Genomic DNA, 24,708 nt, shown 5'->3' with positions numbered 1-24,708 from the left:
GAAAATGTGATGTAGGGCAAAATATGAGCAATGTTTTAAACGAAATTTATGTCACAACTCATAATTAATTTGGCTACCCCAAAGTGAAAATCAAAGGAATAAACACTGAAATGCATTTACTTAATATATATTCATAAAAACTATCTTAGGAAAAAACTCCGTTGAAACCCGATTTTTTTTTTGACCGAACTAAATAACTACAATTAAGCTTATATAACAAGGTTATACAACCTATATTATGAAAAAAAGTCTTTCGTTACTTGAATCTGTAAGAGTCAAGCAAAATTGAAAAGAAATTAAATCTTGCTCAGAAAAAAAAAATGAATTTGTCAAAGTGGTCACATAGATGATGGTCTATTGAAATCGAATTGACAGTTCATTCGTTTGATAAGTGTCAGATTATGCAGACAAGCGAGTTCAAAGTTACAATATATAATAGGGGAATGTTAGATGTATCACTTTGATAACGAAATTGGAATTCATTTTATATAATTTATACCTGAAATTGCTGACTATTAAAAAAGGAAATTGATGCCATTTTTGCTTTTCAGTTAACATTTTCGAACACGATTTTATGGAAAGACTTGTGTGTGTTTTTTTCACCATGATTTGTTTACTAGCTGATTTCTACAGAGATTAGTACTTAATCACTACCTTACAGTCAACAAAGTGAACGGAACTCAATTTCCTTTCACCTTTTTCAGCATTCGAAATAAAAAAATGGAAATTACTTAATACAACATCTCAATGGCTTTTTCACAAATTAAATATTTTTTTAAGTTTTAACAAATCCTGAAGCATCTTTGAAAAAAAGAATGTGAAGGGGAATTTGGGACGGAACAAGGGCTCATTTCTATATTCATTTCTTCTTTCAACATCCATTTTAATATTTGGTATTAAATGTCGCACAGATTTTGGAATAGTTGCAATCGATTCGGGAGGTCATACATCTCATTTTAATATTCATTTCCGTATTATAATTTCATTTTAAGATTCGCCATTTAAGGTCGCACAAAAATGGCAGCTTTTGAAACTTTATTTTGACTGTTCATTCAGATAAAAGGCGACGACTTTCGATTGCGTTATACAAATATGATTGATTGATTGTTGGGGTTTAACGTCCGAGTAGCAATATTTCAGCTATATTCAAACGATGAACATAAAAGGGATGATAAAAAGAACATGAAATGATGATAAAATAAAAAAAAAGGATGGGACACAAGGGCAACTGGGTCGACAAATTTATATTGCCACTAGAAAAAGGGAGGGATAGGTAGGGTCGGGCAATTTAGCCTCCTGTGGCGGAGCGCAAAGGTTCCTACACCTATCGAATACCACAGCAGGGTTCTTTAACATGCAAGGAACGTGGCATCTTTCCCAACACGGTGCACCACTATGGTTTGCGGTCAGGTTTTCGGTATAATAGCCTGACAAACCCAGCATGTGACACACCAGGGGTACCCCATTCCACCACCTGGGGCACACATCCCAGTTGCTCTGTGGGCAGAGCACCTAACCCCCCGTTTCTGAGCACTATTTAGTCGCCTTTTACGACAAGCTAACCGCTGCAGGCCTATTCTGTTGACCCATGGGGTTATACAAATATGACTCATGGCATACTTGTTAATAGAAATATCAGGAAAATCGTAATTAACAGACGAAACATTTTCAAAAAGATTTATTTTATGTAGAAAATAAAATGTCTAAGTGAACTGATTAGAAAAATAAATAGGTATAAGGAATAGGAAATGAAGGTTGTTGGTGGGGAACATTGGTTAATACTCCCAGTCAAAAGAGGTACTATGAGCCAAGTAAATAACTTCTTTTTGCTTTGTAGATCACGTAAGATAGACATTTGCTGTTCTGGATATTCACCTTTGCCTAACTGTTATCGTACGTATTGAAGTTACAGAAAACAAATCACGGTTCGAGTTTATTACGCAGCAATTGCATTTATACATGAAACAACAGATTTAGTAATTGGAATAAAAAAATGTTAATAATAGTCTGTAAATATGCTTTGTGCATATGTGTATACATTTCAAAAGTACTGTAGTGAAAGAGTTTTACAGAGCAATAATGTTTGTCGTCGAATGACATTTATTGTCGTTAATTCATATTTATGAAATGACCATGTAACTTAAACCGTTACTTAGATATATCCATTTTAATGATAAGTTTCTGTGAAATTAATTTTGGAGATTGACTGTAAATTACACGCATATATACAAACCAGCATATATATGAAATAAAACAAGCATAATACAAACATGTCATTGGATCATACAGACCCACAGTACTAGGTTAAATGATGAAAATGAAGAGAAAATTGCCTTCATTAAAACAAAATCGATGTGATTAATTAGATGAGCGTGAAATTCTGCAACACTTTCATTTCAATCAACCTTACTGACACATATCTAAAACATACATCAGTCGAAAGCCAATAAAATATATAAATGATAAGCATAAAGAAAAATGCTTGCTGTTAAGGTCGGTAGTTGCGGAAGGCAATTTTTCCAAATATATGAACTGTTTCGGCTCAGATATGTATGAATGGTCCTATATCTTTAAAATATTTTAGCAAGGTTTGTATTATTGTGCCTTTTCTTGATTCTTTAAAACACCTCTGTACCAAACAATAGAATAAGAACAAGTTAGACATACTTCGAACAGTTTTCAGAGAATACAACTGTCTATCCAATCAATATCAAACGTCACTGCATTTGAATATTTGTTGTTTTCTATAATAGTCTCATCTCCGCATTAATAATTGTAATGGAGTTAAACGCCTGTAGAGAAAACGACAATTTTGATTCAAAGGGTATACTCGATTGTTTGCTCATATGATTTTGTATACGTATCACCTTAAACGTCAAAGCATAAAAGAAACATCAAAATTTGCAGTGTTTTTCTCAGTGTCTAAGTTCCAATATCATTCATAATGTATAAATCAGCATGACTTTTTTGTGGGTTTAAGATCTTATTGATTATAGGACATCAAATGGCTTCTGGGAAAGATAAAATATGTTGTCTATCATCTAATAGAATAGTTTTTGTATGTATTTTTAGCCTTTTTTGTTGATCGACTCGTTAAAGTTTGATATAAGATTAAACATAAGGAAGGACTGTTATATATATTTTTCTTTCTATGATTGAAATTACCCAAATGCCCATACTGCATACTTAATTATTGTTATTAATCTGCCCTATATTAATTAGTGCGTTAGGTCATAAACCTTACCCTGAAGCGGTTTATGTTGAAGGGTAAACCAAGCCAAAGTTGTTTTTACCCAATCACCTTCATTTATAAACAATTCGTATGTTTTAATGTGAAGAACATCAGGAAAGAAAAATAAGAAAGCAATAAATTGTTTTTTTTTAATAATAAAATCAATATTTTCCTAACGCAGATCAATACTGTTGACGTCATCAATCAATAGCGCCATGTGTAACTTACAACCATGCTGTTAGTGTTTTGGGATACTGTTGAAGTTGTTCCCTAGTTGAGGTCTATATTTGGTTATTAAAGTCTTGGCAACATTGGACCCTTACTCTAAAGACAAGCATAAGAAGAGAAAATATAAAGTGTTAGTCACGTCGAGATAACCCTATAGTGAACCATTTTTTATTCATAAAATGACTTTGGGCAGCTTACTCTATATAAAAGAATAGTTTAATCCTGTAGTTAATACATTACTGAGTACTTTTTATATTGGGTGGTTTATGTGTCCTGAGCTCGTCATATTGGCCTTTGGCGTTGCCTCATGCATATATGACAAACCTTGGACCTATAAATAAACCAATATCAATATGAAAATTACTTCATAACAATACTATAATATTGAAGGCCTTCACGTTTTTTTTTCACCGTATTTCATTTAAATACATTAGTTTTGTTATTTACAATAGAAAATAAAACAAATATTTATCTTTGACTTTCAATATTGTGTTTCAGCTGTATGCAATGGACGTACACGTCTTAACAATGCTTGCAACGAACCTTATTCGTCCGATATAATAAGATACCGTACAGGTAGTTCACGTAATAGTGGAGGGGGAACTTGTTCATCTCCTGGATATTGTACTAACTGTCAGGATGGCTTTTACCAATCTGGAGGCCAATGTTTGAGTAAATATTGAATGGGGTTTTAAGATTACCATAAAGCATAAAAACCACACATTGTCGCCAAAAATGACGATATATTCATAAAGACATGCATCATCCCATGATGTGAAAAGAAAATTAGTTACTTCCTTGTACATTTTGTTAAATAAAGTTTTTTATAACTACTATTTTTTTCGGTCTGCATCGTCTTAATTCTACTAAATTTTACTACAGAACTTTAGACCTAAAGTACACAGGTAATGTTCACAGCGAACATCAGTGGAGTCGATGCCATAATTACATTTTTTATGCTTACTCGATTGTAAATACCATGCAAACATTTATACAATCATTTTGTTGTTATACGTCAGGGCACTTAATATTTTGTTTCATATATCCCTGTATACCACTGGAAATGTTTAAAAAGCTCTATCAATGAAACAACTTAAATATCCTACTTGATTCACTATATTTATTTATTTTCTAATTTCTTTTTTTTCTACTATTCTTTAGTTTGTCCGAGTATTGATAATTGTAACCATCGAAGGTGTAACTCAATAAGTGATAACTATTGCGAATGGTGTCAGAACGAGATATTGGACAAGATATACTTTAGAGGATATACACGCCATTATGATGGAGCTATGAAACAATGTAGAAGTAAGTAAAAAAATGACTAAAAATATAAAGAAAAAAAGTATGCAAAATAATAAAAAAAAACAAAGATAAAAAAACACAAAATAAAACAAAAACACAGAACAAAACAAAACAAACGAAAAAAACAAACAAACAAAACAGAAAGAAACACAAGGAACCTGCATACAAATCGAAACAAACTTACCTATAAATTTATGCACATGATCAATTTGGTTAATAAGAATACAGTTGAACCTATATAAATCTCACCATAAAATGAACAGAACATTGTAAAATCAGACATTTTTCAATTGCCCAATATGTCGGTACAAATATACATCTAGGTCTATCAGCTGCGTATGATGCCTTTTCAATTTTAAAAGAAGGGATATGATAACACTAGCTTTTCGAAATGTTATTGCTGTAAATAAAACATAATGTATTGACATATCGCTGTTCAATCTACTTTCAGAGGCGTGTTCATGGCGATCAGATAGCACCCGATGTTACCCAGGAAACTGTACAAATGAAATAGTAGAGTCTTGCTCTTGTACCTCTGGCTTTGGAGGCAATCAATGTGATAGAAGTATGTTCGCGCTAGAACTCTAACAAATAAGCGTCTGGAATAGGGTTCTGTTGCTACAAGAATGAAGTCATCACTACAGAAGTTTTATGGTCGTCATTATGAATTCGTGGATCGTTATGGTGTATCCATCTGCACCATGAAAACTGATTTATTCAACGGGTCATAGTTTTCCTTTCCTCGTTTGTCTACCCCGGACTTGACATTTTATGAGCAACTCGGTGGATGTTTCTAGAAGAGCAGAGGACGCTTACCCTACCGGTGCACCTGGTCCATGCTCCCAGTTTTTAGTGGAGTTCGAGTTGCTCATTTGCTTTTGTAACTTTATATGTATGATTTTAGTTACTTTATGTTCTTTGTTGTGTATGTCTGTTTTCCATGTCCTGTCTTCGTCCCTGGATTACATTCTTTTGATTACTGCTATAACCTTGGTTTCCTTGATTATGCTTATATGAATCGTTGTCTCACACCATTTTTATTATGATCATATTTTGTAATATTTATATGCTATTGACATAAAAGCCATTCAATAAACGGTAAAGAGGAGAAGATAACACAATTTCGTATTTTCTTATCCTTATCGCCATATTTTAGAGTAACAAAATTCTATTTTACTCTATGTGGACTTTAAAAAGTTAACCAGTTGATGAAGTCCAATCTGAAAGGAGCGTTGCTTAATCACTCCGTTCTCTACCTTGTATGGTTAACAGAACCATCTATATCAAGTTAATATTATTACGCCCTCGGGTTGAGATGAGTGTTTATTATATGGTTATTTCTTGCATTTTATTAGCCTCACTTCACAGCGATTTGTTTGTTTTAAAGACAATTTGCTTGTATTTGTTCCAATATAATATAATACTATGTAATTGCTTACTTTTGTTAACTCTACAGAGTAAAAATAATTAAATGCAATAAAAGTTGAAACCCTACCACCCACTCAGCAACTGAGTCCTCCTTGTAGTATTTTGAGGTTCCAAATTAAGGAATTTTAGAATTAGGAAAATTTTATTGGTCATTTTTGTTGGTCACGATTATTTACAAGAACGTCCAAATTCCTTTAACCAGGAAAATTTTGCTTTACCGAATATGAAATTGTTGTAGCCGAAGGAATAATATACACAGAATATATGAATAGTATTGAAAGCTGAGAATTAGTATACTTTAAATTATAACAAAGCTGGACACTTGTCATCATCTTGGGACTGACTTCGATTTAAGGGTCGAAAACGGTGAGAACGATCTCCGTCCAAACCCTTAAACAAACAAACTTCCATGCATCTATATAATAATACAAATATACAAAGAAAATAGGGTTATTGCATGAATACTAGGGAATATTATCCCGAGTAGAATTTTATATTGCACGAGTTTACGATTGCAATATACATTCCACGTGGGATAATATTTCCCAATTTTGTTTATGATTGAACAATAATCCCTTCTGGGCGTACTTAATCAATTGGTTAACCGAATGGGATTTTATATTGCACGAGTTTACGAATGTAATATTCGATCTTCGAGGGATAATATTCCACAGTTCTTATGTAACAACCCTTAAATTGTATGGAAATATAATTCAGTCATGTTTAAAATGAAATTTTGTCACGGATGACGTCATCAATTAATAAATTTAATTAATTAATATTTGCATTCGTGCTATTGGAAAATTATTTCACGCTGACTTTGCATTGCTTTCTATGGGGAAATTATATTGCTTGACAATATATATTTATATAAACACTACTTATCGCGTATGAAATTACTTTAACGGATAAAAATAAGCATGAAAAAACATCTGAGTAATACTAAAGAAATGACGAGAGTAAAACGTTTTCGTAGCCGTTTATTTAAATCTTACATAGATATGAGTTCCAATGCATTGATCAATCTCTAATGCTAACACAACTAATGATTTTCTTGATAATCAAACCTACCTGAAATTATTTGATTATCCACCACTGATCTAAACATACAATTAAAGTTGTTATTATATTACAAAACAGTTACAGAAGAAACATCAATCCTTTATGCTGAGATAAAGTTACATAATCCCTCTCATGAAACTGTGACAACACCGACAGATCCAAGTGAGACCGGTCCTCAGCCGATCAGATTTACAAACAAAGGGGATTTAAATAAAGCAGAAATAGAATTTCATGCAAAATTTGTCGCTTCTGGTACCTCTCCACCTCTGGATCCTGAACATTTTGTGACGTATTTTACTTATGGCATTGTTTATGGCCAGATGCAATTGGAATATATAATAGGTAAGTTTGTATACATTATATGATAAGAATTGACTATTTAAAATCAGTATTCATAAGATGAATACAAGAGTGACCAGATTAATAATAATATTTTCGTACATAGTAACGCAAAAGGAAAATTGCTGCTAGAATCTTGGTTCTTGGTTTTCTTTGATTACTCTTTGCAAGGATCATCGTCTATTTGTCGAATTAATTTTGTTTTAGAATATCTAATTTGAATATTTTTGAAAATAAAACTAATCCGAATTCCGTCTACAATATGTAGCGTAATAACACACAATAAGTTGAGACGCTCTATTTATCGCCCGTGCTAAAGTTTAAGTTGACACCACATTACATGTTTTTATAATTACAGGATCATCCAGCAGTTTTAGCACATTTAGTTGTCCTGCCACTGAAGATTACCCTATTACAACAAGTTATGTATGTTCAAGAACAAACACTAACAATAGTGCAATATCTCTACCCACATTTGGCCATAGAGACAAGTAAGTAGGAAAAAAATTGTACTTCTTGATTCGTCTTGTACTTTTTGATAATTTCATATTATGCTATATAATCATTTTTTTTTAATTTTGAAGGCTTATTTTCACAATACAAGTCCGCAATGGAGGTTACTTAAGATATCTGAACAGAGAAAACTCTTTGACATCAACAGTCAGAACATCACTCACGGGTATTACAACAACAAGGAGTTACACTGTTCAATGGGATTATATAAATCCTTATTATACCTGTCTACAGAACTTAGGCAGAAGTTGTTCCGACTCACCAATAGATGTAACGGATGTCACTGATCAGGTGATTTTAAATTTACTAAAGCCATTTATCATTAATAGTTAGTTATCATGTTAATCAAATTTAAAAATACTTGAATTTTCAGTAAAGTTCGAGAGTCTAGTGTACAATATATCAATCCTAAGATGAAAAATGTTGTTTAGTCGGGTATATGTTTGCTTTTTCCATGCGCTGATTGAAAAGCATTGAGAATTAGCAAAAGGACGTATCAATCCAAAACTCCCGAAGTCATCCTACTTTTATTGAAGTTGCTATTTTAATGTTACTTAAAACTGTTGTTCGTCTCATCAACTTTATGTCCCAAGCTTTGTTTTATGTTATTGTCTTATTATATACTCTGACGATTAAATTTGGAACGAGTTTATTAAAGAAAACTTGATAGTGATACTGGAGATGTAGTTTTGGATTTTGTCTTTAGCATTCAAGATACATGAACATATGTTTCAAGTGGATTTTGATTCAAAATGGAATTTTTAATTTCTCCAGAAATTGATAATGTTTACATGGAAATCTTGGTCAGATGATTTAGCTGGAGTTGATTTTTATGAGTATGAAATTTACCGCCTAGCTGATTATGGGCAATTTCTTAGAGAAGCAAACAAGTTGTTTCATTCCAACAAGACAAATCTTAAGGAGGTATGGATATTGTAAAACGTAAAAGTAAAGAAAACAAAAGAGAACTCTATCACTGTCTTATACCATATTCACAAAAGAACATGTTCACAGCGGTCACAAATATTCTTATCTGTTACTTTTGTTGTATTGTGACGCATCTTCATTTGTATTGTTAGTTTCTAGCGATGAACACGCTTTGTCATTTCGATAATTTGAAAACTCCCTCTGATAACGATGTATATATACACGGTGAACCGTGCACGCACAAGCTTTCCTGCCACATCTCTTCCCCGTACGCAAGTAATATATTGCCATGTTCCTGATAATAATACCATATTATTTTTTTTCTTCTTAAGGGTGAATTTAATGTAACACAACCAGGCATGTACTCTATTATCCTAACAGCTTTTGATAAGGCTGGTAACTATAAGTCAACGAGATCCTTATTGTTCTTTGATGACCAGTCAGTAGTAGAAAAAATAGAGGGAACCAGAACGATAGTCAAGGAGAGCACCATGGATACCAACCGGACATGGGTAGTCTCAGAAACAACTCCGCTTCATGTCACGTGGCCTGGAAGATTTATGAATGAAAGACATGATTTGAATAAATGGCTATTTCCAGTGGAAAACAACAGTCACGTAGACAACTTATATGACGACTTCTTTGAACGAAGGACTGTTAATTTGTTTACTAATGTCAAAGGTATTAGTTCGCCAATATTTACACTTAACTTTGGCTGAAGCGTCCTTAATTTAAAACCTAAAAGATATAGGAAACACGCATTGAATTAGAAAAATATTGTCATTTTGTTTTATATATGTCGTGACATATGTTTTGTACAAATTATTACTTCTCTTATAAGTGGTAAAACCTTTACAATAATGCGGTTTTTTAAAATCTCCTAAAAGCTATGTAAGAGTAATCAAGGGAACCAAGGTTATAACTGTAATCAAAAGAATGTAATCCAGGGACAAAGACCAGACATGGAAAACAGACATACACAACAAAGAACATAAAGTAACTAAAATCATACATACAAAGTAACAAAAGCAAATGAGCAACTCGGACTCCACTAAAAATTGGGAGCATGGACAAGGTGCACCAGTTTCTCTTGAATGATTTTGGAATACAACACAATGTATGTTTTGCATATCGTCAAGACGCAACACTAACGTTAACGTGTTATATAATTTGAAGTGAAGTCCACGTGTATCGAACACGATAATATAGCGTTTTAAATATGCTTTGGTTGTAGGAGTTGTTAAATTCGACGTTAACTATACAGTATCCGGTGAAGATGTCAAGTCGTACAAAGCCTACACCAACGTGATAGATATTTTACAGGAAACGGAAGTGCTTAACGTCGTTTGGGAAGATGGCGAGAAACTAGACATCTTCGTTAAAGCAACAGACATAATTGGAGAATATATTGAAGATTATATTACAGTATATCGGGATGTAACCTATCCAATTATAGAAAACTTATGGTTGTCATATGGGAATAAAACAGAATTATTTGTACACCGTTTGGAGGACTTTACAGAAATGACGTGAGCAATTTTAAGTTTTATATATTCCTGAAAAATATTCAATCAATTAGTATTAGTAGTTTAGTTCATGTCTTTGGGGTTTTATTATCATGATTCTAGAACACAGAGATCAGTTATTTTTAAACAGAATACTGTTAAATTAGCACCGGATTGAAAGGATTTTCAATATCTTGACGCAAAGTTAAAGATTAATCTTAGAAAAATAATCTTCTTAGAGCTGAATTTTTGCGTTTTTCATTTTTAATTTTTGGACCAACAGGTTTGAATGGAATGCTTTTGATTACCAAAGCGGTCTCCACAGTGTTCATTGGAAATTATACGATAATTTTACAGGAGGTGAAATTCTGCATGGAAGTTCCCATATCCTCGCTCAGGGCAATGCAGAAGTATGTATTTCCAACTGAAATTCACATACGTCTTAAAACTCATATTTGTGAAGTGCAACAGTTATGACAGATGGAATATTCGTGACTACATTTTATCGGGTGAAAATTGAAGACATGAATATCTATAAAATGTATTATTTTCATGACTCTAAGATGATATGATTACATCGTTCCTACATAGATTTAGAATATTTTTCGTAAGGGAAAATGCATTTATTCACTATTCACATTGGGAGAGACTGTATCTTAGATCAATCTCATTGATTCTCAGATTAAACAAATTCCGAATATTCCTAATTTCGTCTCTTTGTAAAAACTTTTTAAAAGGTAGATTTCATCCAAAACATCAGTTTTATTGTGACTTTTATTTCATACTGATGAGAAAAAAATGCTACATTTTTTTCAAGAATATTACTTTGTGTGAAGATCTCTACGAGACTGCTCCTCGTGGTTCTGATTGTTACTGTACATTATACCATGGATGTTTCCATCGACATTTTCATATTAAACCGGAAATAGTACTCGGAGCTGGTCTTGATCCAGGGAAAGACAAGGGCCTGCACGAATCAGATTATTTTATAGAGATCACAGTTATTAACCAGGCAATGTTGACTTCGATACTTACTCGAAAGGTAAATAATTGATTTCCTTAAGCTCCCTTTGTCAAAATCCAACTGAGAGCATAGCTAAGCTCTGAAAAGTAATATAAAAGCCATTGACATCCAGTGTTTATAAATATATAGTGTATATATATGTACTAACTCCGTAAAGACAAGTTCTATATAGACTCATTTAAATATAATTTAATGTTCGGAAATCTTTTAAGGAATGCTTTATCTGTATTCAATACTTTTTGTTTCTCTCGCAATAACCCAAGGCTAACTTTTGCCGTCTACAAGTTATTTTGACATTAACTAACTTCAATTTCAAGTTTTTCAAGGAAATTGTGAAGGTGCAAAAGAAAAGAAATTTCAATTAAAAGTATATAATCGTACTGGAGATTAAAAATCACCAAACTTTAGTCAATTTATTTGGAATATAAACCATTTTGTTACAGATAACTATTGATACTAGTCCACCACAACCAGGCAGTGTGCATGATGGTGTAACAGGAGGTCCAGAAGTCGACTATCAGCAGGATTTAACATTGAACTTTCACTGGGACGGTTTCTTTGACCCAGAGAGTGGAGTAAAGTATTACAAATACATAGTGACAGATCATTGTCAAAACATACAGGATGTTTTAACAAGTGATCAGGTATATAAATTATTTTATCTCAGGCATAGATGAAATGGTTTAGAACATCGATGACCAATGTTTTGCCTGTTTTCTTAATAATTGAGGTCTCACGTTTATTTGATAAAAAAACCTGCAAAACGCACATGCAGTAAAAACAGTGATTTCGAGGGTTGTTGACTCTATTTATTGTTATTTAAGAAAAATCTACAGTCATGTTTCTACTCTCAGTTTTACCATATGTATAAAGATAGCGGTATTTACCTTGTTTTGTTATTTTACTGTTATTATTTTATGTCATATGTTATAGATAAAGGAAACCACTCTGACGTCCGTCAGCCACACAGCCACTGTAGAGGGTACATACTTTATTACTGTGGTGGCTATGAACAGAGCAAACGATGCTTCGCATGCTGTATGTTCAAATGGTGTCACCATAGTAACAATTACACCATCTGTAAAAAATGTCGTTTTTGAGGGAGCAAGGACGGCTCCGCAACTCATTGAAGACATGGATGGTCAAGTGTGGGTTTTGGCACCATATAATCATTCTTCAGGCTGCAGGTAAATACAGTACGATCGACTTTTTGTCCTGGTTTTAAAAGGTTATATTTTAATAAAATATTAGGTAAATTTGTTGTATGGTTTTTTAAACATATTGTTGAAGTGTTCGGCCTTCTGAATTAATTGAGATTAAAACTGTATTGTAAGTAACTGTTACTTTTTTGTAGCGCCAGTCCTTTGATAGTAGATGATATTAAACTGATTCCAGAAACTCGGTCATTTTTAGTGACATGTAACCAGCTTCAGACATCCCTTTCTAACCTGTTACAGATTATTCCCCAAACATCTCAAGTATGTATCATACCTTTAATAGTTATATGGATTTACAAAGACACAAGGCTATGCTAACTTCCTTTAAAAAATAAATTTAGACAATATTATATTACATGTAGTCAGACTGATTTTCTAATTCACCGAAACAAGTCTAATATCATTAGTACGTTTAAGAATAAATACATGTAGTTACAAGTAATATTTAAGTTGAACTTAACGATATTAATTTTACCTAAGTATTTATATAATGGTCATAAAAGAAATACGAGGTATAAATATTTTATATTAGTTTTCTTACAAAACCTGTTTTTTTAACTACAACTATTTGGTAGTTTTTATTACCACCAGTAATATGACTTATTTGAACATGTTTGATAAATGTTACTGTAACAACTATGAACTGCATTGAAATCGTCTGTAGATGGTTATTACCTGGGACCCAGTAGATGAGGAGAGAATTGTGTTTGACTATGAAATAGGATTTGCATCCACCAGACATAGCCCTGCCCCTGATATTTTGCCGTTCAGGTCAACCAAACATCATCGTCACATCAGGGTAGATAATCCAGACCTAGCAGAGGGAACTTTGTTTATATTGTCATAAAAAGCATCAGTAAAAGTGGAGTGTCCGGATATCAGGTACAAAATAAATGATTTAAAGTATAATTAACAATTGTGTCAAACATTCTATGGATATTTCTGTGTCTTTCAGGGATTAATATGAGATCTACAACTGATAATATTTTAAGAAGCCATGTTCAGTACATTCGATGAACTCCTGTATATGTTTTTAACCTATTGTAATGCAACTGTATAACATTTTTAGGCCGGAAACATATTAATTATTACAAAATAAAATGGATAAGGAATTACAAACATTTTGTATTCAGATTAAGGTAATCGTCCATATGTTATAGAGCACTGGACCAATTATAATAGATGTGACACCTCCAACATATCATGGATCAACAATAGATGTCAAATACGAGGACGGAATACTTATTGCAAATTGGCCAAAAGGAGCCTTTCAAGACACCGAGGACCATTATCTCCTCAATTTTAAATTTGCAATCGGTAAATATTACTAAGCTTTTTTTAATTGCTACTCGGATCAAAAGTACATTGTCAGGAAAAACAATACCCATTCTGTATAATGTGTTAAATTTGAGTAAACTGTAACAAGATAATGAAGCTATTATATTTGCCCGAGTTTAAGTGGAAGATTTGGACACATTACTGTAAATTATACCCGCTGAATCTTTGGCTCAAATCCCAAGTCCGGATCCCATGCCCATTAAAGTATAGTGTGTTGCCTTATTCACTGAAATGGTATATTAGCAGTTCCAGGGGCTATTTAAAAGCCAACTCTAGATGTGTGAAGTATTGTTTATCTTTACTTAAGTTTTACGTAATTTTATTCTATCCTGTTTGCCGCATTGGTCTATTTTTATTTTTTTCAGATTTGCTTAGATTTTAATGTACATATTTTTTCTATTAATCAATGAAATAACTTATCTAATTATATCTAACTTAAGGACAAACTAAAGTCCGCACAGAAGTTGCAGGATACCAACCATTGAATTATAACTCTAAATGTACGCCTACACTTCCACCAGAATGTACAGCTATCGATCTATCTGTGTTAGATTCTAAGTTACACGCTCATGACATGTATTATGTGACAATTAAAGTAACAAATCTAGCAGGGTTAAGCACGTCAAAGACATCTGAGGGTTATATACATGATGTCCAGGTGCCTTCAGTGGGTGTTGTTTATGATATTAATCCAAACGATGTCAACAACAAAAATGTTAAGGTATGTTTCACTGTACTGAACCATAAATGTAACAAATGTGATGACTTTTCATACAGTATTGTCAATTTCCCTTTCATCTGTGGCAACATCCCTTAGCACCTGTGTATGGAGTTTTCATATCACATACCATACGTTATGCCAGAGCTTACCGACGCTACGTGGACCCTTTGTACCGTGCTAGACTTCAAACAACAAGGCTTCAGGAAAGAGGAGTATGCTGCTTCATCTGTGAAGTTATCACTTCAGAAGTTTTATAATATTTATCATGAACTATGGTGTATCAATCTTCCAAAATGAGAACTTGTTTGTTCACCCTGTCATATTTTCCTTTCTTCTTTCGTTTACCCTTGACATGACTTCCTATTAGCGTTTCGATGGATGTTTCTAGATAAGCAGAGGACGCTCAATGGTTTAGGTTTTTATTAGCTAATTTTTGCTCAAATGGCCATGTTAGCTATTGCAATCAGTTCCTTAGAGTGTTCTATATAGATGGGATTTTTGATCAGTAGAAAATCTTGGCCGCCACACTGAAATTAGAACTTTGGGGGCAGACAGAAGTTACTAGCATATATGAACTGAGGAGACGACAGTTGCTGTTGAAGGACCACTATCTAAGTTCAATGGGACTATACATAACACCAACAGGGATAAATCTGAAACGTCATAAAACTTGAAATCTAGCGTACGGTATTAGATGGCTGAATTGATTGAAAAAAAAAAAACAAAAAAACAAATGGAGGGTATTGAACCAGACCAATTAGTACCAAATTTGGTATGAATGTTTCTTAGGGTCTTCCGTACAGAAAAGATGTGGGGATTTTTCAGCTGTCGAAAAACTTGACAGCCGTTACTAAAAAAAAGAATATTGATCTAAGATAGGAGTTTTTCACGTATTTTTCCAAAATTGTTAAGTTTAGCCAAATTCTGACAAAAATAAATGTTTTGCATGGTGATATCTATCTGTGGTCATATTTTCATGTAGATCTGTTGAGCAAACGTTAAAAATATTGCCCTACTTCGACATATTTTTGCGATTTTTAATTTAATTACTTTAAAGATGTGCTCCTCCTTAGTGGACAGAATTTAATGAAAACTGATATGATTGTTTCTTAGGTATGAGCGTTCGGAAATTTTATTGAAGAAAAAATATGGCCGATTTTACAAAAAAATGAATGTTGGTTATCGAGCAAGGTGAGCGATTTAGGCCCTAAAGAGCCTCTAGTTGTCCGGGTACCTTATTTACTTGTGTTTCTTTGGACGTATTATTCAATTCATTTCATGTTCTTTGGCATGTGTATCTATTTATTTTTTAGGTCGCATCTTATTTGCTTTGATTATTACTCTTTCTATCTCTTCTGTAAGTTGACTTCATTTTACTGATCGAACATAAAATGAAATGTATAAATGTTCATGCAATAGGTAAATACATCTGATCAGATGCATAACCCAGTTAGAACGTTGGATTTATCTTACAGGATGTAATAGATGTCGATTTTTCGGAAGAATCTAATACCTTGGCTGTGCAATGGACAGGTTTTCGTCATCCTCATCTACCTGTTATGTACATAGTCTGCTTAGGAACAACAAGTGGAGACTGTGATTTCGCCAAAAGAGACAACATTGATGATTCTATCAATCGAATTATATTTACGAACCTGCAACTCGTCTCCTTTCAGGTATCTTTACATGAATAGTTCTTGAATAGATATAATTGTAAGACATAATACTATCTGGATGAAATCTTATCCTGTAGAAATTCTTTCACATTAATTGTTTTTCCGAAGGATATTATTTCGCTATGAAAAAGTTTCCACACCTATCAAATTGTTTCCACTACTTGAACAATGATATTTTAATTACTATAGTTTGTTATGAAAAAGCTAGAGGTATTCCCAATTGAAGACAGGATATTATTTCATACTACAGTATTAAATAAAATCCTGAATAAAATACACATATGAAGAGCTCATACTCATGATAAAATGGATAATATCAAGTAAATAGTATCCTGGATGAAAAACTATTTGTAAATATCCCATGAAACATCATCCAGGATACTTATTAATATCGAAAAACATCCTTGATGAAAATTAATATTTAAAATCTTCCTGGATAATATGTCATATCAAAAAACTTTCCAAATCATTAACACTTACAACACTGTGAACTATGTTTACCCAACAGAAAACCAAGCCTGACATTTTTTTAAAAAAAGTTATAGTATCTCTAAAGAAAACCCTTTCAGACGTGTGTGTTAAATCCTATTATCATAAGGTTGGGTATTTAAACAATTTAATAGTCATGGAAAACATTTAACTATAAAATATCCCCGGATTAAATTTGGTATTATTTTTCGGTGGAAAGTATCTCACATAGGATACTATTGGATGTTACATAATCTACTTATTCTATAGTATATTTGAGTTTAGGAATGGGAATTGGGATCCTGAACGGGACGAGAATTGTGCTGATGTATGGTGTAAATTAAATTTCAAACCATACAACAGTTTTGCAGAACATATTTCATAGATTATACACACAATATACGGAGATAATGTAGAATGAGTATATTTGATGCAATATATAACAATAAAACCTCTTTCTTATTATTGTCTCAATTCCCTTTGCATTTTGACAAACAACGATCACAGCCCTAAAATTTAAATAAAAGGGAGATCTGAGAAGTTGATCCATCAATATTTCAAAATAAATGTCTGTATGTGTTACATATATTTGTTCATTATAGACCGTATGTAGGATATACCTCATTCTACTTGAGTTCTAAATGCATTTCATACAAACTAAGATAAGTGTAAACTCAAAAATGGTATCAAGAACTGCGTGTAACTGTAAGATGTGATCTGAACAGAGTTCTGTTTAATATTCATTTAAAAAAATGTTTCAGAAATATTATTTCACTGTGAAAGCCGTTACTTCAGCTGGTACGGTTGAGTCATATTCTGATGGAGTAATGGTTGTTGACACCGGAACTAAACTATCAGGAATCTCAATACACGACGGTCCCGTTTGCACTTGTACGTAGAAACATGTTATGTTTACATTGTACGGAAGATGATGAAGTTGTTTCTGGATTTCAATTTGCTGATTATTTAATAAATCATCAAATTATATTGTTTTTTGTTTGTTTGCATCGACTCGTTGAATCTGAAAAATGCTTAGTATCAAAGTATAGAACAAGAGATACATAGTTTACAGATTGACATTAATCAGAAAACTTTATGTCAGAAGCCATTGATTAACTCATCTTTTAATATTCCCATTAGAAAGCTCCATGAGACCTTATCAGTTAAACTTCTGTGCAATAAAATTTAACCAGCCATTCTGGTTCGAGATTTATCTATAATTTTAATGTCAATAGTATTAAGATAAATTTATAATTACTATAGATTATACATAATTACAGTAACGGTATTCCACTCCGAAAACACACACACACTAATATATACAAACAATATACCAATATGAATTTAAAAATATCCATGAATAATGTTAGTTTAACTGGTAACATCTCCCGTCATTTCATTGTAGATGAAACAAGTCTAAATGAAAGTCATCATACAAATGTAAGTATAATAATCAAATTTTAAGACTTATTAATTAACTGTCAAGCCGACAAAGATTACTGCTTCAGAAGTTCATGATACACGATTTGGTGTTTGCACCCGTTTGGCTTCCACACAGCAATGCGTACACCAATGATCAATCAATAAAGCTTTGATGCTTTAATAACTGTAATAAAGGTTTAAATATTATGTGTATTGTGACAATTTGGTTGTAGGATATTTTGAAGGACTGTCTACAAGATATTGATTACCAAACCTCAACGACTACGTTGTTTGCTAAATGGGATATTCCAACAGCTTTACACGATATTATCAGAAGTTTCTGGATATCTGTAGATATACGATCACCCGTTGGAGGTTAGGGAAATAACACTATATGCATGCACGCAATGTTTATGGTTGAATGAATAAATATATGGCATATTTTCATACATGTTGTACATTTGCAAAATAGTGCGCCCTATATTTAAATTAACTTGTTTATGTAAAGCAATTTCTTTAGCAGTATTAATAGACGTTTCATTATAGCTCATACATTTACCATACATTTTATACCTATTGACTTATTGCTAATACAGACCAAAATTAACATGAAAAATTGAAACTGGCTTGAAATAATATGACCCACACTATGTTCATATAAACATGCATACCCTAAATTGTTTTACACAGACTACTGGGGTACTTTTATTGAGTATGGATACATTGGAAGTCATCAAGTAGCAGTACTGGGGAATTTAGATCTTCAGCCGGGAAGAACTTACAGGTTTAATATAAAATTATGTGCTGACAATCTTTGCTTTCCTCCATTGAGAAGTGATGGTGTTACAGTAGTACCTACTGCCCCAGTTACAGGCTATATCGAAGTTCAACTAGATAAGTCGAAGGTAAAACTGATCAATATAACAACTTGGCAATTCAACAGAAACAGTGGTTTGATATTGTTCAGGAGTATGTTCTGTATTATATACCATTTTAACTCCAAAAAGCGCACAATAATAAACACTATCGATAGTTTGAACTATTTGTGTATTCTGAATTTAATTAATGAGTATTGTGCTACGTATACAAAAATTATCTTTTGTGTTATAGGCAAATTTGTTGTTTTTTTATTTTATCTTACGATTGATCAAGAGATTGCCTGACGAAAGTGTTTCCATGGATCGAACTGATTCCACTTAAACTATGTTAACACTAAAGCACCCGGCTTTTACGTATCAAATCTACCTTTGTATCTTGTTTTATTTTGTTTGATTTAATTATTTTTAAGTAAACAATGTCCTAGTAGTTTATATTGTAGATGACAGTCCTTACAAAACAAATGTATGACCCTGATATAGAAGACAGAACGGAAGCCAAAGAAGCTATCGACTTTTATGAATGGACAATTGTCGACGGTTCAAGAGAAGCGGGTGTTTATAAAAAGTGGGAAAGGGTTTTAACAGTTCAAAGGATAAATAATACTCATGTGAGTTATTCTAATTTTAGATTTCCGTGTCATCAAAATATTTACTTTTCTGTAAAATCATTTTCTGTATCAACGGTGTATTTTCTTTTTTATTGTAATGGATAAGAGAGTGTGTCAAGCACTCGATAGTATTTCTGTCCAGCTTTGATTGAAGATTGAACACACGACTGTAAAATAAATGAAATGTCTGACATTTGAAAAAAAATTACCCAACTACAAAAAAAGAAATAATACAAAACTTGGTATTTAGGTAAAATTTGACATCATCCTCGAAGATGATATAGATTTTGCAAAGTGTAAAAGAATTGCTTTACGAGGATACAATAAGGCTAGCGTATGGAGTGAAGTTCAGACAGAAATAAAGAAATGTCGCATAAAAGATGAGCATAGCCAGATCATCCCAAGGGCAGTAATTGACGCTATTGGAAGAACTGGTAGGTACAATATTTATGCTTAATTTACATTTATAATGTGTTGACAAGTTCATGTCAGCTATATTACTTCTGTCAATGAACCTATATGCGGTATAATATTTGGTAAGATAAAGTATAGAAACAATTTATTGAATTTATATTTTTCTAGTAAAATGTATACAGTATTAACAATTGTCAAATGAGATGAAATGGCTTGGGAAAAAAACTACAAAATAAAAAAACCCTAAAAGGAAAATGCAATTAGATAAGCCACCTTGAGCTGATGGATGGTTTGGTTGTGTTTGACCATTGATCAAATGCATTAGTTAAAAAGAGCCTGTATATAAACGTAGGAAATGTGATATGATTGCAAATAAAACAATCTTCAACCAAATGCCAGGCATTGAACGATTTGTTTGATTTAAAACTTAGTTTTAATTGTATATTTTTTTTTAAAAGAAGAAGGATCATTAAAGGATGTTTTGTTAGAACCTAACACATCATGGAATTTACCAGATGTAGACTATATACCAACTAGAAACGTATTATCAGCTGTGTGGCCATCTTTACGCCACGATTCATATCAGTGGGGTGTTTTAGAAGTTCGACCAAATGATGCTTTGACATTTTACAGAAACTACACTGATCTTGTTATCACCGATTCTTGCTCTCATCCAGATATCATCAAATGTGGTCATACAGGTAAATTGTTTTTATTAGAGTCATATTGTGGACCACAAATGTAAAATATTACCATAACTATCACAGATCAAGATTACACATATAGAGTGCTACCAGAGGAATCATCTAGCGTGTTCAACTATTATCAATGTAGTCATAAAAGTAAAATGATACCAGAAATATTATCAAATTAGATTATTTGGTAAAATGAAACAGCCAAATGAGGCCAATATTGAGAAATATTCCTGATAGTATCATCAAATTTGTTCTTTTGGCTGTATAAGTATTAATGTAATAAGCATTGTACGAGATCATATAAACATAATGGTATAAGCGAATCACCAAATGTGTTAATAGAGGTACAACTTTTTTATATGTTAATTGGAGTGGTTTAGAAAACTGACATGTCTGATAATAAGGATATGTGGTATAATTATGATAGGTGTTTCACAAAAGTGAAAATACAAACAAACCTCATATTCAAGGACCTGAATGATATACAAATTTTAATGAAACTATCAAAACAAACCGCTCACATTTCAAAGCCTTATTCCAAATATTGCTACTTGCTATAATTCTTCGAAATTATTTTTACTATAAACCAATAAAGCTGTAAGATTGTTAATATATTTAACTTACGCCTGAAATGTGAAATTCAATAACATCTGATTTGACGGAATATTATACTTTAAAATTTAAGAACACAGATATATCAATGTACATTTCAATGATTCTCACGAACTTATACATGGAAAACGATACGCTGTATGTGTCCATGCTGAAAGAAAGGACATTCAACATGAAAAATGGACAGAAATATTAGATGCTGTATCGACCTCCAGTGATGGTGTAGTAGTAGACCTTACAGCTCCAATTGGAGGAAATGTCTGGGTGGGAACAAATAAGGAATTTTTATATCAGGTAAATAGCTTATTAGCAAAATTCATACTTACCAAAAACAGGCAGAGACTAGCGGTAAATAAATTAGATGTCATTACATCGAATAATTAAACTTAAAACACATAACAAAAACATAGAAAAAATATAATATATTAAATAGCTTAATATTAAATCCCACGGCACCAAACAAAGGCAGAGTCTGACGGAAGATTACACAAATATCATGTTTTCTAGTAAAAAGTTGATTCCATACAAAGTTTCAAAGATAGGTATTTGGTCTATATGAGTATTAATATTTTAGATGCTCATTTATGACACAGTGAATGTAATGTTCCAATATATGTCGAAACTCCAGTCATAGATTGTTATTATGTTCCTGTTTACATTTTAAATTTCTTATAACATATAACATACATTACAATGATGTCACACAAGTGCACAATGCACGAATTTACCAGACATGAAATCGTCATTAATTTAAAATATCAAAATATGTTCGGCGGCCAAAGATAAAATAGGACAGGGAACATGAACACTTTGGAGTGATAAGATCTTTCTAGAAGACTTTGAGCCTTAATCTGTTTAATGTCGTATCAATGTCGTACTCTATTCAAAAGCATCCCATCAGCACTAACACTTGTCTTAATAACAAAAACCGTAAAGTATTTTCGATTTTAAAACAATGTCATTTTTGTCTCAGACATCCTCGTCAGATATTTACGTTACATGGGATTCCTTTATTGATGTTGAAGAAGAAAGGCATTCGATGCACTCATCCGGGATATCCCATTACTTGGTCTCTGTTGGTTAGTATCGTTTTACAAAGAAATAAAGATAATAAGCAAAAATTACATTGAATATTTACTCCTTGAAACTCGTGTACAACATATCGAAATTTGCAATAAATATGATTGGTATTTTTACAAATAAATCTTATCAGTAAGCTTTTATAAGCGTACACACATTTTATTGTTGTCTCTGTGTTTGTTTTTGTTTTGTTCATGTTTTGTTTGCATAGTTGATTTTACAGTAAACATGTATAAGGGAAACGACACAGACGAAGACGAAATATTGTGTTGGGTTTATTAACTATTTCTTAATGTCATTTTTTTAACTTTATTATGTAATTCAGTATTTCAGTGTTAATTGCATTTCATTTTAGAACTAAAAAGCTAACCTCCAAAAGAAAACCCAACAAAACAAAAACGATAAATGAAAAAAAGAAACGCACATATGCATGATTTGTTCGATATTCAAATTACAATACAAATTTCAACATTGTATTTATTAGATTATTGATAATATAATTTTATCTTGTTTGAAGGTTCTGTTAAAGATGGAGTTGATGTTATTGACGAACGAAATGTTGGCGTTACCAATCACGTGTCTTTTCACGGCCTAACCTTGCAAGAAGGACATACATATTTCGTTTCTGTATCAGGTAAGTTTAATTTAACTGACTATTAAAAGAAAACAAATATAACATAAAACTATTTCCGCTGCCCTGTTTTAAAGTTATCGCAATGAAAAATGTACATCTCTGTCTAAACTTCTTTATTTCTGATCAGTAGTTTTTACGTAAATATTTATTAGTTTAATAACCATACAATTGTATTAAATGTTGTTGAATTTTATCATCAGGTGTTGATTTCATCAACCGAACGACAAAAGTTCATGCTAATCCCGTAACAATAGATACAACACCCCCAGTAGTTTCATCAGAATCTATATATATTGGTGGCAGAATTTTAACTAATTTAAGCCAGATAGAGATTTGGTAAATATAATTGAAGTAGAATGGCCTGATTGTAATTACTTAGAAATAATAAGTTCAGACGTATTTTGTTACATGGGACAATATATGAATTTTCTACTCAATACAAATTATATATACATACATTAAAACGTGACTTCATAAGGTACAAGAACGTGCGGAAAACTGTGCATTTTTTGTCATAGATTTTCTGAAAAGTTCCATATTAAAGAGTGTTCAAATCTATTTTGGTTCCATAAGATAGCCAAATGATACTTTTGAAAAGATCCGCTCTCTATTTGATATACAAAGGTCATTCAGAAAAGTGGTATACATCTTATCAAATAAAGCCATATTTACACGAAGAAATTAAAATCGAAATAGTAATTGTTCTGAACAGATCACAGTTCAGAAATATTGCTGAACACATTAACTGTATAAGAATTATAATTTACGTTGCCCGTGGTGCTTTTGCATCAATCCGAACACATGTTTTATGTAAACAAAGTAGATTTTATTTGGTAAATAACTTATTTCTATTTCTGTTATTAAGTGGCTTTATAGGTCTATATGTTGAACTGTAAAATGATCATTCCAATCTTTCTGCTCTTAGGAGATAATTCACGCAAAAAATTAAATGATTTCTACTGTATTTTAGTGTTATTTACAGGTTTATCTCCGTTTATTTGGAATTCTTCAGTGCATTTAAATAATTGATATCTCTTATGAACAAGGATTATATGAAAAAAAAAAACACGTTTTAACCTCTGGTCAGTATAACGTTTTAAACCAAATATTAAAAATGAAAAAAATATTAAGATTTCCAACCATGAATCACATTTCGCATGATTCTTAGCTGGAGCACTAGTTAAGTACACTAAAATACCTTTTCACACCCGATATCAAAGTTTTCAGTACGTGCGTTTAATTTATTATTGTTATTGAAAGTCACCCGAAATAATTATACTGATTGGTAGTTTGAATTCATTATTAAAATTATTAATAAATATATGAAATGTGTTTGAGATTTTACAAGAATTGAGTTCTACAGTCACTTAAAGATGATCCGA

General features: G+C 32.1%; 1 protein-coding gene across 1 annotated transcript in view; it reads left to right on the top strand.

Moving 5' to 3' along the window:
* LOC148618741 (uncharacterized) overlaps nucleotides 1–24,708 on the top strand; it is a 47,695-nt gene that overhangs the window by 5,444 nt on the left and 17,543 nt on the right. Inside the window, 31 exon segments of the mRNA XM_088577922.1 lie at nucleotides 1,838–1,893; nucleotides 3,959–4,132; nucleotides 4,622–4,768; nucleotides 5,217–5,330; nucleotides 7,334–7,597; nucleotides 7,953–8,085; nucleotides 8,179–8,398; nucleotides 8,882–9,031; nucleotides 9,367–9,715; nucleotides 10,269–10,563; nucleotides 10,823–10,949; nucleotides 11,357–11,581; nucleotides 12,007–12,207; nucleotides 12,497–12,750; nucleotides 12,918–13,041; nucleotides 13,445–13,610; nucleotides 13,613–13,662; nucleotides 13,941–14,097; nucleotides 14,559–14,839; nucleotides 16,315–16,515; nucleotides 17,745–17,874; nucleotides 18,389–18,423; nucleotides 18,639–18,780; nucleotides 19,096–19,310; nucleotides 19,724–19,891; nucleotides 20,142–20,325; nucleotides 20,764–21,006; nucleotides 21,686–21,906; nucleotides 22,586–22,691; nucleotides 23,210–23,326; nucleotides 23,527–23,662. Of these exon segments, the coding sequence (XP_088434048.1) occupies nucleotides 1,838–1,893; nucleotides 3,959–4,132; nucleotides 4,622–4,768; nucleotides 5,217–5,330; nucleotides 7,334–7,597; nucleotides 7,953–8,085; nucleotides 8,179–8,398; nucleotides 8,882–9,031; nucleotides 9,367–9,715; nucleotides 10,269–10,563; nucleotides 10,823–10,949; nucleotides 11,357–11,581; nucleotides 12,007–12,207; nucleotides 12,497–12,750; nucleotides 12,918–13,041; nucleotides 13,445–13,610; nucleotides 13,613–13,662; nucleotides 13,941–14,097; nucleotides 14,559–14,839; nucleotides 16,315–16,515; nucleotides 17,745–17,874; nucleotides 18,389–18,423; nucleotides 18,639–18,780; nucleotides 19,096–19,310; nucleotides 19,724–19,891; nucleotides 20,142–20,325; nucleotides 20,764–21,006; nucleotides 21,686–21,906; nucleotides 22,586–22,691; nucleotides 23,210–23,326; nucleotides 23,527–23,662 (5,385 nt within the window).

Source organism: Perna viridis, chromosome 4, assembly GCF_037379345.1.
Source record: "Perna viridis isolate PV_CMFRI_1.1 ecotype Kerala chromosome 4, ASM3737934v1, whole genome shotgun sequence".
Taxonomy (NCBI): Eukaryota; Metazoa; Mollusca; class Bivalvia; order Mytilida; family Mytilidae; genus Perna; species Perna viridis.
The sequence above is the reverse complement of the archived record's forward strand: the minus strand, read 5'-3'. Positions and strand labels throughout refer to the sequence as shown.